Here is a 20368-nt window from a genome sequence, read left to right as displayed (position 1 = left end):
AAACCCTTGTTCAAAATTATTGGCACGATTTATTTAATAATCGATTGTATAGCCTTTGGCCTTGATTACCTTCCTGTCGCTTTTCATAGTTTACAACCAAGTTGTTGCACTCTTCAGTAGTAATTTTAGCCCACTCTTCCTGACAGTAATCCTCCAATTGAATAAGATTCTTAGGCTTCCTTTGCATTACCCTCAATTTTAATGTTCTCCATAAATTTTCAATTGGATTAAGGTCTGGGCTTTGTGATGGCCACTCCAAAACATTAATATGATTGTCCTCAAGCCATTTCTTAGTCAGTTTAGCCGAATGCTTTGGGTCATTATCTTGCATGAACCACCAACGACGACCAAGTGAGAGCTCTTTAGCAGAGTCTTTCAGGTTTTCATCCAATATTTTAACATAATTTTCCTTTTTTATGCTACCTGTGACCTTAACAAGTCGCCCTGGTCCAGAGGCAGCAAAGGATCCCCAAAACATCAAACTGCCTCCACCGTGCTTCACTGTGGGTATGGTGTTCTTAGGCAGGAAAGCTTCGCCAGATTTTCTGTAAATATAAGACACTTTATTATGGCCAAATAACTCTATTTTCGTTTCGTCAGTCCATAGAACACGTTTCCAGAATGCAACATCTTTATCAATATGACGTTTTGCAAAGGCTAGCCTTGCTTTCAGGTGCATAGGCTTCAATAAGGGAGTCTTTCTCGGACGACATGCTTTTAAACCAGCTCTCTTCAAAACTCTACCAACTGTATGTCGAGATACATTCACTCCAGAGGTGCTCTGTTCATCAACAATCTCCCCAACAGAGATCCTTGGGTTTTGTTTTACTTGTCGAACAATTTTCCGTTCATCTCTTGGGGAAAGAATCCTTTTTCTCCCTCTACCCTCTAAACTCATAACGTGGCCTTGCGATTTGAACTTGTTTATTATGGCTCTAACAGTGGATTTGGGAAGGTTTAGCTTCTTTGAAATCTTATCATAGCCCTCCCCATTGGTATGGCATGCTACAACAAGCTTCCTGACGTCTTCGCTGTGTTCCTTAGTTTTAACCATGGCGATTGAAAATTATAATTTAGTCACTTATAATAGTTTAAATAAATCGCTATCTAAAAATTATCTGAAAAAAATTATTCACTGAATTAGCGTTAAACAAGCATAATATGGCTATAAAAAAAGTTCAGAAAGCACGTAAACCGGAAATTGATTGATATTATACTGATACTAAAAGAAAAACAAAGCCGTGCCAATAATTTTGAACAAGGCTTTTTGGCAATTATGTTTGTTGTTCCTTTGTTATTTATTTTTTCTAAAATCCGATTGCTGTATCGGAAAGGCCAGTTAAAAATACATAATATACTTTGTTATTTTCTTTAATTTAATCCCTTTTTTAGAATTTATTAGACAAAATTTAACTTTTATTTTACCGTGCCAATAAATATGATCATCACTGTATATATATATATACACATATATATTTGTCTATATATATACTATATATATATATACTTATATATATTTATATATATATTTATATATTTGTCTATATATATATACTTATATATATGTATTTGTCTATATATACATACTTTCTTTCAATAATAATTATCATATTTTTTAACACGAAGCTTATTTACATATTTTTCGTATTTGTGTTTGTACATATACTCAAGCACATGCTCCTCCCCCATTGATGTGTGTATTTTTTTACATGTGTACTCATGTGTATGTATTTGTGTGTTTTTGTTATCTACTTACTATCTACATTTTATTAATAATTATATTAATTTTTATTATTTAATTAACTTACTGATATCCTTAGTTTTTTTACTTTATTAAATAAACCTATAACGTATAATTCACCTATTTACCCTTCTATTTCTCATTTCTTTCTTTCAACTTAACGCCCGACAATTCAAAAAACTATAAATAATAAATTAAAAACAAAAAATTAATTTTTTCAATCTCTCCCTGCCCAGCTAATTTATATATATATATATATATGTATATATATGTGCACATATATATATATATGTGTGTGTGTGCGTGTGTATGTGTGTGTGTTTGTATATGTATGTATATGTATGTGTATGTATGTATTTATATGTGTGTATATATATATGTGTGTGTGTATATGTATGTATATATATGTATTTGTGTTTGTGCGTATCTTCTACATGTGTGTATATGTATGTGTTTATATATATTTGTATTTGGTTACGTATCTTCTACATGTATATTTGTGTGTGTGTTTTTCTGTGTGTATGTGTTTTATTCACTTATTATAAATATCTCCCTAATAATTTTATGAATTTTATTATTTGATTAACTTACTGATATTCTTACCTATTTCTATATTAGTAAAATAAACTTGTAACTTATAATTCATTAATTTATATTTTTCTCTTTCTCTCTTTCCTTCAACTACAACGCCTGAAAATTTAAAAATTATTTATAAAATATTTTTCAATTTCCCCCCCCTCCCAGCTAATTTATATTTATATGTATATATATGTATATGTATATATATATATATATGTATGTGTAAGTGTTTGCATCTGGATGTATGTGTATTTGCATATATGTTTATATATGTATATATGCGTGTATTTTTACGTATCTGTGTATGTGTACATATATATATATGTGTTTGTATATGTATGTTTGTGTATATATGTATGTGTATATATGTATATATATATATATATATATATATATATATATATATATATATGTATGTGTGATCACGCATGTGCTTTTCCCCCATTTACGTATGTGCATTTGCTGTACATTTTTATGCGTGTGCTTATATTTGTGTGTTACTTATTAAAAATGTTTTTTTCTATTATTTAAGTTACTTACTTAAGCTTTCACCTATTTTATTTTATTTCATTAAAATAAACCTGTAAAGTATAATTTCTACCTGCCCGGCTAATTTATTTATATATATATTATATTTAATTATATATATCATTACACTATCAAAATAAACCTGTAAAGTATAATTCATTAACTTATTTTTCCTTTTCTTTTTCTTTCCATTTTATAAACAATTCAATCTCTCCCCGCCCGGCTAAATTACTTTAAACCCCATTTTCAACCCGTTCCTTCACCTATTTTATTTTATTTTATTAAAATAAACCTGTAACGTATTATTTCTACCTGCCCGGCTAATTTATTTATTATATTTAATTATATATATCATTACACTATTAAAATAAACCTGTAAAGTATAATTCATTAACTTATTTTTCCTTTTCTTTTTCTTTCCATTTTATAAACAATAAATATCTTTCAATCTCTCCCCGCCCGGCTAAATTACTTTAAACCCCATTTTCAACCCGTTCCTTCACTAACATTAACTCTCCAACCCGTTGCCATGGTGATCCTTTAAATTAACTGTTACTTATGCCGTTATCAACAAAAGTAGCGTCTTTTAAGTTTAAACCGTTAAAAAACACGTATATAAGAATTTACACATAATTAATATTTAATTATAAACCCCTCTCTTTTTTTAATACACTCCTACTACTTTAAACTCCAACGTCCTCTCCCCACCACTCCCCCTTCTTTTCTAACTCCCCTTTATCTACGATCTTTCCATTTTTATTTGACTTTATAACTTAGTATCTATGAATTCTGATGATGCTAGTTGGATTTTTCCTCTCTTTGAGGATTTTCCTCTAGTTGAAACAATTTGTAAACTCATTCTGGACTCACAGTAATAAATTTCCTATATAATTATATATATATATATATATACACTTATATATATTTATACATAGTTATATATTTATATATATTTGTATATATATATATTTATATATATATACTTATATATATGTATATATATTTATATATATATACTTATATATATGTATATATATTTATATATATATACTTATATATATGTATATATATTTATATATATATATACATATATATGTATATATTTATATATATATACTTATATATATATGTGAAAGTTCTTTTTGTCTACATAAATTAGAGTTATTTAAAGAACTCTAAAAAAAAAAAAAAAAAGTCTACACGTACGCTGTTTTTTTCTGTTTTGTCTATACTTATTTGAAGACAACGGATTTTCTCAATTATATATATATTTTTTTTTCGACTTCATCTCCTCCCATTTTTCCATTTTCATTCGTTAATTTAATGCAACTTACCGACGAGATCTATTGAAAAGTATAGGTCGGAAGGTTAACCTCTAGATCCCTTAATTTTTTTTTACACGAAATTTCGTATGGATCCTTTTTTATTCGATGTTTTTTTGTTACCTATAATTCTTTTTTAGTCGATCTGTCTCTGTACTTATATATATGTATATATATTTATATATATATACATATATATACTTATATATATATGTATATATTTATACTTATATATATATGTATATACATATATATACTTATATATGTATATATATTTATATATATATATATGTATATATATTTATACATATATACTTATATATAAGTATATATATTTATATACTTTTATATATACATATATATTTATAAGTATATACATATATATATGTACTTATATATATTTAAGTATTTATATTTATACTTTATTGATATAGTTTTATATATATATATATATATATATATATAAATACATATATACTGATATTTCTATACATTTCTATATATATACAGATATATTCATATATATCTATATATAATTATACATGTGTGTGTGTATATATATATATATATATATATATATATATATATAGTAGTTTATAAAATATATATGGCGATTAAGCTACACTGAATATTCCGCGTTTCATCCACTCTAGGACTCCTCAGGCTTATGCGCGAATTCTGTGGTTGTTTATTGTTTATATATATATATATATATATATATATATATATATATATATATATATATATATATACATATATATATAATATAAACCTGTGTTTGTGTGTGTGTGTGTTTTTTTTTTGTTTTTTTTTTAACATAGGCATCACCACATTATCAAGGCCCAGAGGCCACTCAAGGATAAGGGTTAAAGAGTGTACAGTAGAAATTGGACAATATAGTAATCATTAGTAATGAAAATTTGGTAAATTTGATAACTTATATGGAACGGCTCATCAAGAACTTATTTACTTTAGACTTGAAGACAACCATATTGTAGTCAGCCAGAAAGCAGGAAAACGGAAGACAATTCCACAGGCGTGCAGTGTGTGTCTGCTCAGGAATAGGCTCCTATATGGTTGACTATTTTAAAAAACTGATTCCATATAATGATAGAAGATGTATCGAGGCACAGGAATAGTTATGTTTGATCTGGCAGAACGGTGTTTCATTAAAATTGTGGGGTCTGCGTTCGCACCTGGTCCACATAGTATGGAAATAAAAAATTTAAAAATTAAAAAAAAAAACGTTTACAAGTGTTTTTGATATAGATGTACATATTAATACTTTGATAAGTATGTTTTAACTTAAATAGGGATGGTATAATAAAATTGTAGGGTCTGCATTCGCGTCTGGCCTCCGTAGAATGGAAATAGGCACAAACTTTAATAAAGACTTTTCATATCTATCTGCGTAAGTATAATTTGATAATTATGTTTCAGTTTGAAGAAATATGGTATAATAAAATTATGGGGTGTTCGTTCGCACATGACCTCCAAAGAATGGAAATATGTCACAAAGTTTAACAAGGTATTTTAATATAGATCCACAGAATATTGTGATAAGTGTTTCAGTGTGAACAGGTATGGTATAATAAATTATGGGGTGTATCAATTTTATTTTTACTTTCATCATATTTTGCTTTGGTTTTGATACTTCCAAATTCAACCCAAATTTACAACCCTTCCTTTTCATAACCTATCATACTTTCATAAATCAGAGTCCATTTTCTGTAGGCTGTTTTTGAACCCAGTCAACAACGGGTACTTTTGCTAGTATATATATATATATATATATATATTCCCGTTCTACCTTTCTTCCCTTTCTCTTTCTTTCCCTTAACTTGGTTTTTAATATCCAGATGTAATCACTAAAAACCATATCTTTTCTTTTTTATTATTTTAACTTGAATATTCTGATGATATTGACGGATAATTTTTATCCTGTCTATTGAAACAATTTGTAATTTATTGATAATACACTTGAGGTTTTAATAATAAAAAGAACATATTTGGCTCTACCTACGTATTGAGCACTTTTTATCATTGTCCACATTTACCTCTTAATATGATGATAGCAGCAACTCGTTCTCGAGTATTACCATTTCTTAATATATCTCTGGCTCAAATGACGCAAACATGAGCACAAATAGAAGCACGTGCCAGACAGTCACTTGTATGAACTTTCCATAGTCCAGCACATTCACTGATGACCGGGTCCAACTGTGGTGCCCTGAACACCTTACTATCCAGGCCAGGGAAGCCCTTATTGCCATTGACGCCCATACTTGCATCAGTCCTCATTGAATGTTCGTTTGCCATTTTAGGCTAAAGCCAACCTTTTTGTTAGCGAGATACACACTGATTGCAAAATGTGTATTCCATTGCATATCAAGTAATGTCTGTGCTTGAAGCTTTTTATAGTGAGGAAAGACTTTGCACTGAGACAATCCCACTCTCTAAATTTTTTTTTTTTTTTTTTTTTTTACACGATGGTCACCACTTATTAAGGCCCGGAAGCCACTCAGGGATAAGGGTTATTGCAAGTATAGTACGTTAGTGTGGAGATTTAATGAAGTGTTTACTTAAGAGGGCGGTTCATTAGGAATTTGTTAACATTGGACCTGAAGACATCCAATTTGTAGTCAGGTGGGAAGCAGGCAGACGGAACAGAGTTCCACAGGTGTGTAAATACCTGCAATAAAGCGATGGACAGTGGAAATTTCTTGATAAAGAATAAAATGTCATAACTTTGTGAATATCGCATGAATTTGAATAAAATTTTGGGAAATAATTAACCTTAAAGCAGTCATTTGATTATACAATTTTTATTTTTTTGTGACATATATTTACTGAAATATTGATATTTTACTAATCTGCAATAAAGCAATTGACATAGTTTATTTATTTATATATACATATATATATATATATATATATATATATATATATATATATATATATATATATATATACATATATATATATATATATATACATATATATATTTATATTCAACTAGCAGTTCAGCCTGGCTTTGCTCAGGTCCTATGTACTTTTCATAACTTGCCCTATGTTTTTTGTCAGTAATCTCGTAGAGACTGCAGAGGTTAATTTTTTTTAAACTTTTACCCCAATTTTAACCCCTTAACATTTATTATTTTGGTCTCAAATCAAAATAAAAGGTTTTACCCATGTCCAAGTAACCTACATCTAAAATTTCAAATGTTTAAACCTAAAATTGGCGGAGGTATTTGATAAAATCTGCAACGGTCAACTCTTTTAACTTTGACCTTTTGGCAGCCAAATTTTCGGCCAAAAACTGATTAAAATGCTTGCAGCATGTCTGAATACCTGTTATGTATAAATTTCAAATGTTTAGACTGAAAATTGGCTGAGTAGTTTTGTAGACATGACAAAGGTCAAATCTTTTGAACTTTGCCGCCTTGGCAGCTCAAATTTTCAACCCAAACTGATTAAATGTTTGCCCTATCTCTGAATACACATTATGTAAAATTTCACGTTTAGACCAGAAATTGGATGAGTAATTTGGTAGAGACTGCAGAGGTAAAAATTTTTTAAACTTTGACCCCAATTTTGACTCATTAACATTTATTTTTGGGGGTTCAAATCAAATTATAAAGCTTGATCCGTGTCTAAGTTACCTACATTTAAAATTTCAAATGTTTAGACCCAAAATTGGCTGAGGAGTTTGGTAGAGTTTTCAAAGGTCAAATCGTTGAACTTTGACCTCTTGACAGCCAAATTTCTGGCTGAAAACCGATTAAAAAGATTTTCCCAAATCTCAATACTCATTATGTCAAATCTCAAGTCTCTAGACTGAAAATTGACAGAGTTATTTGGTAGCAAAATATGTACACGCACACACACATTTTTACTTTTATAGCTATACTAGCATTTCAGCCCGGCGTTGCTCGGGTGTTTAGATGTGTATGTTGAGTCCCCCCCCCCCAAAAAAAAAGTGGTAGTAGGAAGGCTAGCTTGAACCCGTACCACGAAGGAGGAAAAGAACGGGAACAAAAACCTGACGCCTTCGCTGTTACAACCACTGCCAAACCGGAAGTGGCATAGGTTTAAATTAAGGCTAGGCAATCGAAAGGAGAGGATGACTTTTAAAAATATCGGCAAAAAAAGCCCCCCACCCCCCGTAGAAAAGTGCCCAATTGAAGGTGAAGATATTAATGATTTTAGCCAATTTTTCGACATTGTCATCTGAAAGGTCGAACTTCAAAACGATACTGATCTTATAAAAATCCGTCACCTCTGTCAAAAGTTTTAGGCAGATATGCAAACATACATACATACATACATACATTTATATATTAGTAACTAAAAATTTTCGACCCAAACCGATTAAAAAGCTTGTACTATCTCTGAATACCCTTTATGTAAAATTTCAAATGTTTAGACCAGATATTGAGTAATTTGGTAGAGCCCGCAGAGGTCAAATTTTTTTTAACTTTGACCTCTATTATGATCCCTTAACATTTATTGTTTTGGGCTCAAATCAAGTTATTAAGTTAGATCCATGTCCAAGGAACATATATCTAAAATTTCAATTGTTTATACCCAAAATTGGCGGAGGAGTTTGATAGAGTTCTCAAAGGTCAAATCGTTGAACTTAGACCTCTTTACAACCAAATTTCTGGCCAAAAATGGATTCCAAAGATTTTCCCAAATCTCAGTACCCTGTATATCAAATTTCGAGTCTGTAGACTTAAAATTGACAGAGTTATTACATAGGGAAATGTACACAGACACGTTCACTTTTATAGATATATAGGTAGATAGATTTATCCAAATTCATTTTACTGTTCAATTTTTAATGATTTAACTCTTTATAAATATGACCCTTTTTTTTAACAAAGATAATGTTTTCATTAATTTATTTTGTTTCAATACAGGTTTGCAATTATCAGGGACCCGCAATTGTAATTGTATCATGTGTAACAAAGGATGATATACCAAAACCTCATCCACACTCATTGGTTGGTAAAGATTGCAAAAAAGGAGTATGTACATTGCAGGTGTCAAGTACTGATTCAATAACGTAAGTCAACTTGCTCATCTTGTTTTGCCTTCATTAATTCTATTCTTATTGTGTTCAATACAAATTCATTTGATATTATGGCTTCTCTTTTTTTGTTTAAACCATGCAATGTGATTTTCTCCTGTTAAAGTGGTTCATCATATTGAGTATATTCAAATTTGTCGTTGTTGTTGTAATGGAATTCTCTCTTGGCACTCTGCTACATTCTGAACCATGGTGTCTATGCACAGTGGTTCTTAGTAAAGTCTTACAAAATGGTTAACTAATTGCGATTCCACCATTGGAGATTGACAAATTATGGATTTGTGAACTTTGATGGTTGCCATCTACACCCTTAGCAACCACCAATACACTTGGATCACCCTAGTAGAGATTCCTGCTACATGCAACCAGCTTCCACTATAATATATTCATTTTATTAAAATAATACTGATTGCATTCATCAATACATTTTCAAAAAGTTCTGTTTCATAAATCATGGTTAAATTTTTGGATTTTATGTGTATTTATTCCTAATTCTTAAAGTTAAATCATATTTACAAGTTATGGTTGCTGCTATTTGACATTTTCAATAAATTTATTTTTTGGCTCAGAGTGGTTTTATTGCTGATTATTGATGATTGCTTCTTTTTTCAGATTCAGTTTAAATAAAACATGCAAAATACTTTTCCTGGTGCTACCAGATCAGGCTGTCTAGTGGCTTCTTGAGACAAAATGCACCTACATTAAACTTCTGTTTTTGTTTTCTATTCTCTTTTGTAAAACTTAATGGGTGTTCATGATACTTCTGTAGATAGTAAACCTAACCAATTACAGGGTTGTCACTATGAATTCTACCAATGTTATCAGTCATCTTCCCCTTTTTTCTCCACGCCTCCAAGTCCTGGGAAATCAATATGTTATCATTACACTGGGTAACAGCCAAAAAATTGTCAGGGGTTTCTCAGCTGATTTAGACTAATTTTGGTGTTCTGAATCCGAATATCACATTGATTTTGCTCTATCAAGTCAACTTTTTGAGATACAGCCATAGGCCTACCTGACGAGCTATACATAGGCTAATATCAGGGGGTTTGAGTTCAATCATATTTTTCTTGAAGAATATATCGAATTACAATGCACAGACACAAATAACATTATAAATAATTAATATATTTGTGTTTATCATAAATTTATGTGTATAAATATGTATAGAATTTATTTAATATTTAATATATTTTTGTGTGAAACAAGGGTTTTTGTGCTACGAGGGTTATACTTTGGCAAATTTGTGTCATTCTTCCCAAGGACTCCATAGTGACAATATTGCCTCTTAGATTCTCTCTCATATTCTCATTAACTTAACATTCATTGCCTTTGCCTTAAATTAACTCATTGTGGGCTCAGTGTGTGTTTAGACATGGAAGTTGGTGCACGCCGGTTTTGTTATGCGGGTTCATGTCTCTCAGAAAATAGTACAATTATGGCATATTCAGTGGCTATAAATCCTAGTACTAATTTATTAACTGTCTATGTTTCAGTATGAGCGTATTTAAAGAGCAGTAAACGGGGGATTCAGCTTATATTTGTTTATACACATGAAGCTTGGGTTAATGAAACAGTTCACACGCGCTCTGGACAAGGATGGAAGGTGCTTCAACTACCTGTGCTGAGCCTTTCCTCGACTGACCATTGAAAAGCTGAAGGCCGGCATTTTCGATGGCCCACAGATACAGCAGCTCATAAAGGACACAGAGTTCCAAAACTCCATGAACACTCTAGAATGCGCCGCGTGGAAATCGTTTGTGCAGGTGGTAAACAACTTCCTGGGGAACACGAAGGCAGGAATCCATGCCAGACTCATCAGCAGCATGATAGAGGCCTTCCAAAAACTCGGGTGTTTGATGAGTATAAAGATGTACTTCCTGTTCTCACACATAGAGAAGTTTCCTGAAAACCTTGGGGCGATTAGCGACGAGCAGGGAAAAAGGTTCCATCAGGACATACGCCAAATGGAGGAGAGGTACCAGGGGAGGTGGGACGCAGTCATGATGGCGGACTACTGCTGGTCGCTGAAGAGAGACAACCAAGCAGCTGCTCACACACGGGAATCAAAGAAACGCCGATTGTGCCGTGAATTCTGAACTTTTGTGTCATGTAACGCTCATACTTATACTAATATTATGATAATTATGCTTATCAAATTTGATGGACTAAATAAAAACTGAATGAATTTAGATACGTTGACTTTTATTTTAGGAAAACGGAAAAAAATCGTCAGGGGTTTCTCAGCTGCTGATCTGCAGAAATTTTTTTTTTTACGAAAAATCGAATTTTTCTTTTTAATTCTGTAGCAAAATCAAGGTCATTTTCGGACTCAGAGCATCAAAATTAGTCTAATTCAATTGGAAAACCCAGGATGATTTTCAAAACATATTTTTTTGTAACCCAGTGTTATCTCTGGATGGTTTCTATTGTACCAGTCAAATGTGCTGTCTTCCAAGGCATTGGTCTTCTTATCCCATTTCAAAGACTATAATTGTTATTTATTTTAATGCATACACACATGGTTTGTTCTGTGAAATATTGAAAGTTTCTATCTGAGCACCTCATATTAAGATGGTGGGGAAAGAATTTTCTAAGAGAAACCCTCTTAGGTGTACCTATGTGTTTCAATGCTTCAATGTTCTTTTGTGGCTAGTCAATAATTTCAAAGCTGCATGTTATCACAGAAATGACTAGTTACCTTGGTTTTATTTATAAGCTGTGTTTTACAGATTTTTTTACATGGCTAAAGAAATGTTGGAGATTTTTTTATATGGCTAAAAAAATGTTGGAGATTTTTTTTACATGGCTAAAGAAATGTTGGAGGTTTTTTATATGGCTAAAGAAATGTTGGAGATTTTTTATGGCTAAAGAAATGTTGGAGATTTTTTTACATGGCTAAAGAAATGTTGGAGAGGAACCAAATTTTGCACAGCTCACAGAGCTATGCAAAATTTGGTTCCTCTCCAACATTTTTTTAGCCATATAAATTTGGTTCCTCTCCAACATTTCTTTAGCCATATAACTTTATATATATACCTATATAGTAGTTTTCCATGGTCAAAAATGCCCCCAAAATGGCCAAAAATGACACATTTTGCCCCATAACTTTTGATCCACCCATTAGATTTTTTGAAACTTGGCGAAAATTTGGAGCCCATTGTTCTTAATATGAATCCAATATGGGTGACCCTGGCAAAATTCTGGTTCGTGTCCTCGGGGAATTTCAGTGCTAAAAACGCCTCTTTTTGCGGCTCTTTTTTCATATTTCTCAACAAAAACTTTGTCTGACTATATAATGGTTTTTCATAGTGGTCAACTCAAATATATGTGTCTTAAGGCCCCATATCGTTTGATCCATCCATTAGATTTTCCTGAAACTTGGCCAAAATGTGGAGGCTATTGTTCTTAATCTAAATTTAGTATAGTTGACCCTAGCAAAATTCTGGTTCGTATCCCTCTGGGACTTTTAGAATTTAAAAAACATGGAGCTTTTTTTTTCAGTACTCTTGCATAATTTGATCCAAATTCTCGTGAATTCCCGTCAAGCATGGATCGGGCGAGACCAGCAATCATCGGTGTCAGCCGAGCGTTGTTCAAATGTTGAAACGCTAACTCTACTTTTTATTTTATTTATTTAATTTTTTTTATCTGTTATGTTTTTAGTAATTTTTAAGGTGATATTAAGGGGACAGGGGTGATTTTTTTATTTTTCTGATTAGTTACTTATTTATTATTTATTATTTTTTTTAATTGAATTTTTGGGAGTTTGATTAGCCAAAGAAAAAGCGCTATCTAAATGGAAGCAGACATTTGAATTGGAAGAAAGCGACTAAGCCAACAAAAATAACAAAGGAAAATCTGACAAACAAATATTTTCAAACTCGCGAAACAGAAAAATGGCAGGCAAAAAAATAAATCTATACAAGTTAGAAAAAGAAATTAAAACATCGATACAGACAATCTCATATTGTCAGAAGAAGAAATTGCTGTCCGCCCCAAAATAAGGTGCAACATTGCAACAATTGTAAACACAAATCATGTGTAAAGGATGGTTTCTCCTGGAGATGTACAAATGGACAGTGCCACCAAAAGAACTTGACTGAATAAAAAGTCTTGAAAATAAAAAAAAAAATAAAAATACAGTTACAAAAAAGAAAACAAAAATCTTGTACTTACACCTAACAATTATACGGTTAAAAAATATTTTCTTGGAGAAAAAAAACAAACTTTCTGTTGATAAATATTTTGCTAAAAAATAAATAAATTAAATACTAAAATGAAATAAACATATTTTCATTTTTCAAGGTATTTTTTTTTTGTTATTTTTTATTATCTGCATTTGTATTTTTTCCGTTTTTTGTTGTTGTTTTTTTTCATTAGTCTGCGTCTGTTACCACGCTCAACTGACACCAATAATTGTCGGTCTCACCCGATCCATGCTTGACGGGAATTCACGAGAATTCGGGTCAAATTATTTTTTTATATTACTCAAAAACTTGATATGTATACCTATATAGTAGTTTTCCATGGTGCTAAATTCAAATATACATGTCTTAAGGCATGAAACTGCATCGTTTGTCCGTTTTCACTGGGATTCGGCATTCCCAGGAGCTCTAAAGAGGTCACAAATGCCCCAAAATTGCAAAAAAATGACACTTTTTACCCTATAACTTTGGCTCCATCAATAAGAATTTTTCTGAAATGTTTGCGAAAATGTGAAGGCAACTTTGGCCCTTCACACTTTTCACATTCATTTCTTCACTATTTTTTGTGGCGTCATCTCACATGCAGCACCAGAGGGGAACCACGCGCGCGCAGTTTGTTTTTATTTATTTTATTTATCTATTTATTTTCATTTATTTTTTTTTAAGTTTTACTCTAAAAATTAACTTTTTTATTTTTTTTTTCCATTTGTAATTGTTATATACAAATATTCTTTAACCAAGTATTAATAATCATTTCTCAAACTAGTTAAATTGTTTAGTACAATTTTTTATTTTTATTTTTTATCTTTTATTTGTGTTTAAAAGTACACTGATCATAATAATTTATTATTTTGAAATTTAAATAATATTTGATGATGTAATTCTTATTTTGCTTTTATTATTTTAGGATTGTTAATATTGTTTTTATGACATATTTTATATTCTCCTACCTTCCATTTACTATTTTTGTTTATTTATAATTTGAAATTTTAATATAAACTAATATTTAACATGTTTAAATATTGCAATTAGACTAATAGTTAGAATATTTCAAGCTCCACACCCTCAGTTCTGTATGTTAATTTGATAGTTTAATACATTTTAACCTACAATTCCAAAATAGAATTCTTAACATCTAACTAATGTAAAAAAAAATTATACTACCCTATTGCAGGTTCAAATTTATCCCATAAATATCTCTTATATGTTTTTATATCTATTTTTCTATTATCACATTTGGTTTGTTTATTTGGGTTAACACATCAATCATATAATACTTTCTAATTTCAACAAATTAAATGAGTATATAAATCTTGAGAATTTAATTTTACTTATACTTTATTGTATTATGATTATTCAAAATTGTCATTGTCTAATCTTCTCACACTCTCCCATTTACTTTTTATTTTATTTATGATTAAAATTATTTTATTTGCAACTAATATTTAACATGTCTAAATATTGCAATTAGGCCAATTGTTAGAATAGTTCAAGTTCCATACTAATTTAATATTTAATTTATTATTTACATATAATTATGAAATACAATTATTAACTCTTAGTTGTCAGATTTAAATTGAATACTACATTATGTAAAATATATCATCATATTTCATTTTCTAATCTATTCTAAATATATATCTAATTATAGCTAATGTTAATATTTGCTGTCATAATATTATTACATTTAGTTTATTGTTATTTACAATTTCCAGTTTATTTTTCCTTATTTGCTAATTTTTTTATTATCTTATTTAATATATTATCTCCATAAAGAAATTTTAAAAAATTTTCCATGCTTTGATAGTTTAATTTATTTTTTACCTAATCTATACTTCTAATCAGGTTTTAGTCGAGACAACATATACTTAGATCAATGTAAAGTTTTGAATTCCTGTCATTTGTTTAGAAGGCTTTCTTTAGATATTATTATAAATGACTCTAGATTGCAAAGGTTTATTTGGAAAGTAGTTACTAGCACTTCCTAGTATAGACCATTTCAATTTTATTCTTTCTTAATTCCCTTATCCAATTTGCTAATGATGTTGTTTTCTTCTTCTTCTTCTTCTTCTTCTTCTTCTTCTTATTATTATTATTATTATTATTATTATTATTATTAACAACAACAACAACAACTGGTAGTATTTTAAAAGATGCTCTATAATTGTTAAATCTATCTTTAAATCTACATTCAGTGGCTCCAATGTATATTCTGGTTCTATTATTATCTATTACTTCACATTTATATACTTATTAGAAATGAGAGAATTACTTTCTAATGGCCATTCGTCAATATTTCTACTGTTGCAAAGTGAATTTCCTTCAATGTTTTGATTAGTTAAAAAACCTCCTTCATTAATTTTTTGTCTATTTTTGCATTGTTAGAACTTATTTTTGCATTATTAGAACTAAGTTAGTGGTTGTAGAAAAAGATAATTGAATATTATTTCGATTAATGATTTTTCCTAGATTAGTTTCATTTGGAAAATTTTTGTCAATAATTTGAAAAAATTCCTCCTGCAAATTATTTTTTATGTGTGCACTATAAGGCAGATTAAACCAAATGCAATTTCTAGGTCTATTTTTATTTTTATTTTTATCTTGAAAGATTCTGATATTGTTTTCTTCAAAATTATTTTTATATGTTTTATTTTTTATATCATTTTTTAAAATGAGATTTACCCATTGCCATATTGTATGAAATAACATGTGATGGTTTCGGTTTTGTTTCCTTCCCTTCAATTAATATATTATTTTCATTTTTAGTATATTTAATTTCACCTTTATATCCTGATCTAGCTAATGCTTCATTATAATATTTTTCTTGCTATTGAATATATGCTTATTATGAGATAATCCGGATATTCTTTTTGATATGCTGGGTATAATTGATTTCTTCATTGAGATTGGATGGTTTGATTTATAGTCAATATAAATCAGGTTTGATTGGGTTTATAGTACTGTTCATGTGTATTTGTGTTAATTAAGTTAAGAGTAACATCTAAAAATTTTACTATTTGATGATTTTTATCTATTTTTAAATATCTTTGAAGAAATTGTATAGCATTTAAAGTTGATAAAGAATAGTGCATCGTCTCTATATAGACCCCCCCCTTAATACTTGGTTCCTTTTTAGCCAACTTATTAAGAATGTAGAAATCTACTAAGGGTGGATACAATGAGTACAGAACAACTGTTAACCCGAACAAGAGCTATCATGATCGATCACGATAGCTCTGCAGAATTGGCTGCTGTTACATCTGTCAGATGATCACCTACAGAATCAAATGTGCATTGTGACAATGAAAAATTTGTTTGCTACAAGTGTGGTGGTCCCAACCACTTGGCAAGGGTCTGCTTACAGAACCGCCAAAAGAGGTTGAATAGTCGGGCGTGCAAAGTCCGTCGTGAGATACGTTGCTTCAGATGAAGTGGCCTTGAACATATATCATCACGGTGTCATGGAAAAGCCGAAGGGGAGGGGGCAGCACCATTAGTCTCTTCCCCGACAAACTAAACACTGAGACTCTTCCTTCCATCAAAGTATGTGTAGATGGGCAGGAGTGTACAGCGTTAATCAATTCCGGATGTTCACAGACTTAAATGAGTAAAGCTGTGTGTCGCTTTTGGAAGCGGAAGTCAGCTGATGGAAGGATATTGAATTGCCAAGGATATGGCAGAGTAAATGTAGAGGTTGGCTGAGTTCCTGCTGTCGACATTGAGGCCTTGGTCATGGATAAACAGCTGTTAGGTTTCGATCTATTGCTGAGAATTGATGCCATCAGAAAACTCGGAGTTCATTTCACAGAATCAGGTGAAGCACGTTTTTGAGGCTTAAACAAATGTGCTGCCATCTCTCTTGACGAGCCAGACTTTAGCGTGACTTATGACCGCATTAATAAAGAATGGACTGCATCATGGAAATGGGCAAATGGTTGCTGTCCCAGTAAATTGAATAACAGGGTGCAAGAATACACGATGCCTCGTCATGCCAGAGATGCTTATGAGAAAGAAATTCAATGGTGGCAGCAGAATGGATGGCTGGTGCTATATTCAGAAGAAGAACTTGGCCCATCCAAAAGCCTAATTCCCTTAATGGTGGTTGTACAGGAGCAGAAGCACAAGGTACGTCCAGTTCTTGATTACCGGAAATTGAAATAATTTGTGGATGCCTTCACTGCCAATGCACAAATGTGCGCACAGAAACCAAGAGAGTGGTGTAAATGAAGAAAAAAGAAACAAGAACGACCGACCGCGTTTTTGTGTGGCTTACCTCGTGTTCATAATGAAGAAGAAAGAAACAAAAATGGCTGCCCTGTTTCTTTATATGCCTACAGGGTGACCACGAGGTATGCAAATGAGATGCTCCTGATTGGAGATAAAAGAGGAGTGATTTGGGGAAGGAAGGCATTCTGAAGTTAGATTGCGAGCAGAGAAGTTGTATTTGTAGAAGAGAAAAGTTGGATTCGGGGAGAGAAAAGCTAAAGTTGCAGAAGTTCGTTTTGGAGTGGAGAGAAGACGCGTCAAGTGGTAACCAGAAAGTGAAAGTTCGGACAGCAGTGTCACGCAACCGACAAGCTATTTCGGCACATCAAGCAAATTAACATGGCTGAGTGGAGACTGAGCACTCAGATGTTGAGACCCTTTACTGGGGAGGGTGACCTGATTAAGTGGCTGGAGAAATTAAAAATGGTGGCGAAGCTGCAAAAGATAGAAGATGTGGTCACCCTGCTGCCGCTATACTTAGAGGGGGAAGCCCTCACGATTTACCAGCAGATGCGAGATGAAGACAAGGAAGACCTTGCCTTAGTGGAGCAAAGGCTGAAATTGGCCTTCGCTGAGGGCCCATTTGAAGCACTTGGCAAGCTGTCAAGTTTGAGGTGGACCAGCGAGTCCGTTGACGTCTTTGCGGCAGAGATCAGGAGACTGGCAGGGTTGGCTGGTTACATGGGGAGGAGCCTGGAGATGACGGTAAAGCTGTACCTAGTGAACGGCTTCCCAGAGGAAATCTCTGCGAACATGCAGAGAATCACGGGGATCCATTCTATGGAAGTGGATGATCTCTTGGTCCACGCCAGAGTCCTAGTGAAAAATGTTAAAAGCCCAATCGTGGCTGCAGCTGTGAGTGGAAATATGTGCATGAGGCCTCACTTGAATGAGAGGCAGCCGGTGAGGCGACAGGAGGGGAGACCTGCCATCAAGTGTTTCCGGTGCCAGGGTCCTCATCTGATCAAGGACTGCAAAGAGCCGAGACCGGGGATCACGTGCTACCGATGTGGACAAGTGGGGCATATTCGCCGCTATTGTGTTGCTGCACAGGACCAGGGAAACGAGTGAAGGGGAGCTATTGCGCCAGTGGTTACCCCTTCTGTGTGGAAATGTCGCATGATGGAACATTGCCTCGGTTACCAGCTGCACTACAACGTTGTTAGCGAGGAATGTCACGAGGTCATGGAGCGGAACCAGGATTATTAGGACCGTGGATGGCAGGGATGTGAAATGCCTAGGAGAGACGACAGCGGAAGTAATGGTGCAAGGGGTGCCGATTGGACTGCAAGCCCTAGTGTTGAATCATCTGGTCGGTGGTGTCGACGTGATTATAGGTATGAGTGCAATTAACCGACTGGGGGGCACTACGTTAAGAGGGGGCCAAGTGACGTTTGGACGTCTTGGCGCAGTGGGGATGGCAGGAGTGGAAGGTGATAGAACCGTCAGAACCCCAAAACCGGAGGTTTGCTGCATTGAGGACAAAGATTTCCTGGCGAAGTTTGATGGCGTGAGGTGGACGGTGGAATGGAAATGGATCTCCGGGCCCCCAGAACTACAGAATAAGGTGGGCTGCTACGAAAACACCCTGCGAGGAGAAATAAGAAAAGGATTCGAGGAAGAAGTGGAGAGGTGGATAAAAGAAGGAATTCTGAAACCGTGGACAGGGGAAGAAAAAGGAGTGTTGCCACTACTGGCGGTTGTTCAGCCTACCAAAAACAAGATTAGGCCCATGCTGGATTTTAGGGAATTGAACAGACACGTAGCCTGCCACACTGGAACGGGGATCGACGTATGTGAGGAGGTCATGAGGAAATGGAGAAGAATGGGGCGGGCCACTAAGATTGTCGATCTGAAATCGGCATATCTGCAGATCCATGTAGATGAAAAACTCTGGCAGTACCAACTGGTCCGGTACAAGGGGCGGGTGTATTGTCTGACGAGATTAGGCTTTGAGTTGAGTTCAGCCCCCAAAATTATGACTGCCGTGCTGAAGACAGTGCTGAGCAAAGACTGTACAGTGGAGGAGGCCACTAGTTCGTACATTGACGACATCCTGGTGGAGGAGGCAGAGGTGACAGCAGAGAAAGTAAGAAGCCATGGCGAGAAGTATAGGTTAACTGCAAAACCGGCGGAGGCCCTAGATGGAGGAGCGGTGCTGGGGTTGAAACTAAGGCAAGATGGAAAAGAAAGCCTTGTCTTTGAACAAGGGAATGCAATACCCGAAGTCGGATCTGAGCTGACAAGGCGAGAACTCTTCTCAGTCTGCGGGAGGCTGGTCGGGCACTATCCTATCGCTGGCTGGCTAAGGATAGCATGCAGCTTTATTAAACGACAAACAGGCACTGATGGCTGGGAGGGCCATGTGACGAAGGAGGTCATGAACATGCTGCAAGAAGTCATTGCGAGAGTGAGGAATGAGGACCCAGTGAAAGGGAAATGGTATGTCAGCGGCGAAGACGCGGGTGTGGTTTGGTGCGATGCCAGTAACCTGGCGTTTGGCGTCGTACTAGAGATAGGAGGTGTAACTGGAGGATGCGGCGTGGCTAAGAAAAAACAACGACTTCTCCCATATCAACGTAGCAGAACTAGATGCCGCTATAAAAGGAATCAATCTGGCCCTGAAATGGGG

General features: G+C 33.4%; 1 protein-coding gene across 3 annotated transcripts in view; it reads left to right on the top strand.

Moving 5' to 3' along the window:
• Nucleotides 1-20368, top strand: part of LOC145260565 (embryonic polarity protein dorsal-like) — a 753749-nt gene that overhangs the window by 453880 nt on the left and 279501 nt on the right. For all 3 annotated transcript variants that reach the window (XM_080118822.1, XM_080118821.1, XM_080118820.1), the window contains one exon: nt 9093-9238. In XM_080118822.1, the coding sequence (XP_079974948.1) occupies nt 9093-9238 (146 nt within the window). The remainder of the gene's footprint in view (nt 1-9092; nt 9239-20368) is intronic.

This window comes from Euprymna scolopes, chromosome 36, assembly GCF_053919585.1.
Source record: "Euprymna scolopes isolate OS-2025 chromosome 36, ASM5391958v1, whole genome shotgun sequence".
NCBI classification, from domain to species: Eukaryota; Metazoa; Mollusca; class Cephalopoda; order Sepiida; family Sepiolidae; genus Euprymna; species Euprymna scolopes.
Note: the sequence above shows the minus strand (reverse complement) of the source record. Positions and strands in the feature narration are given on the sequence as shown.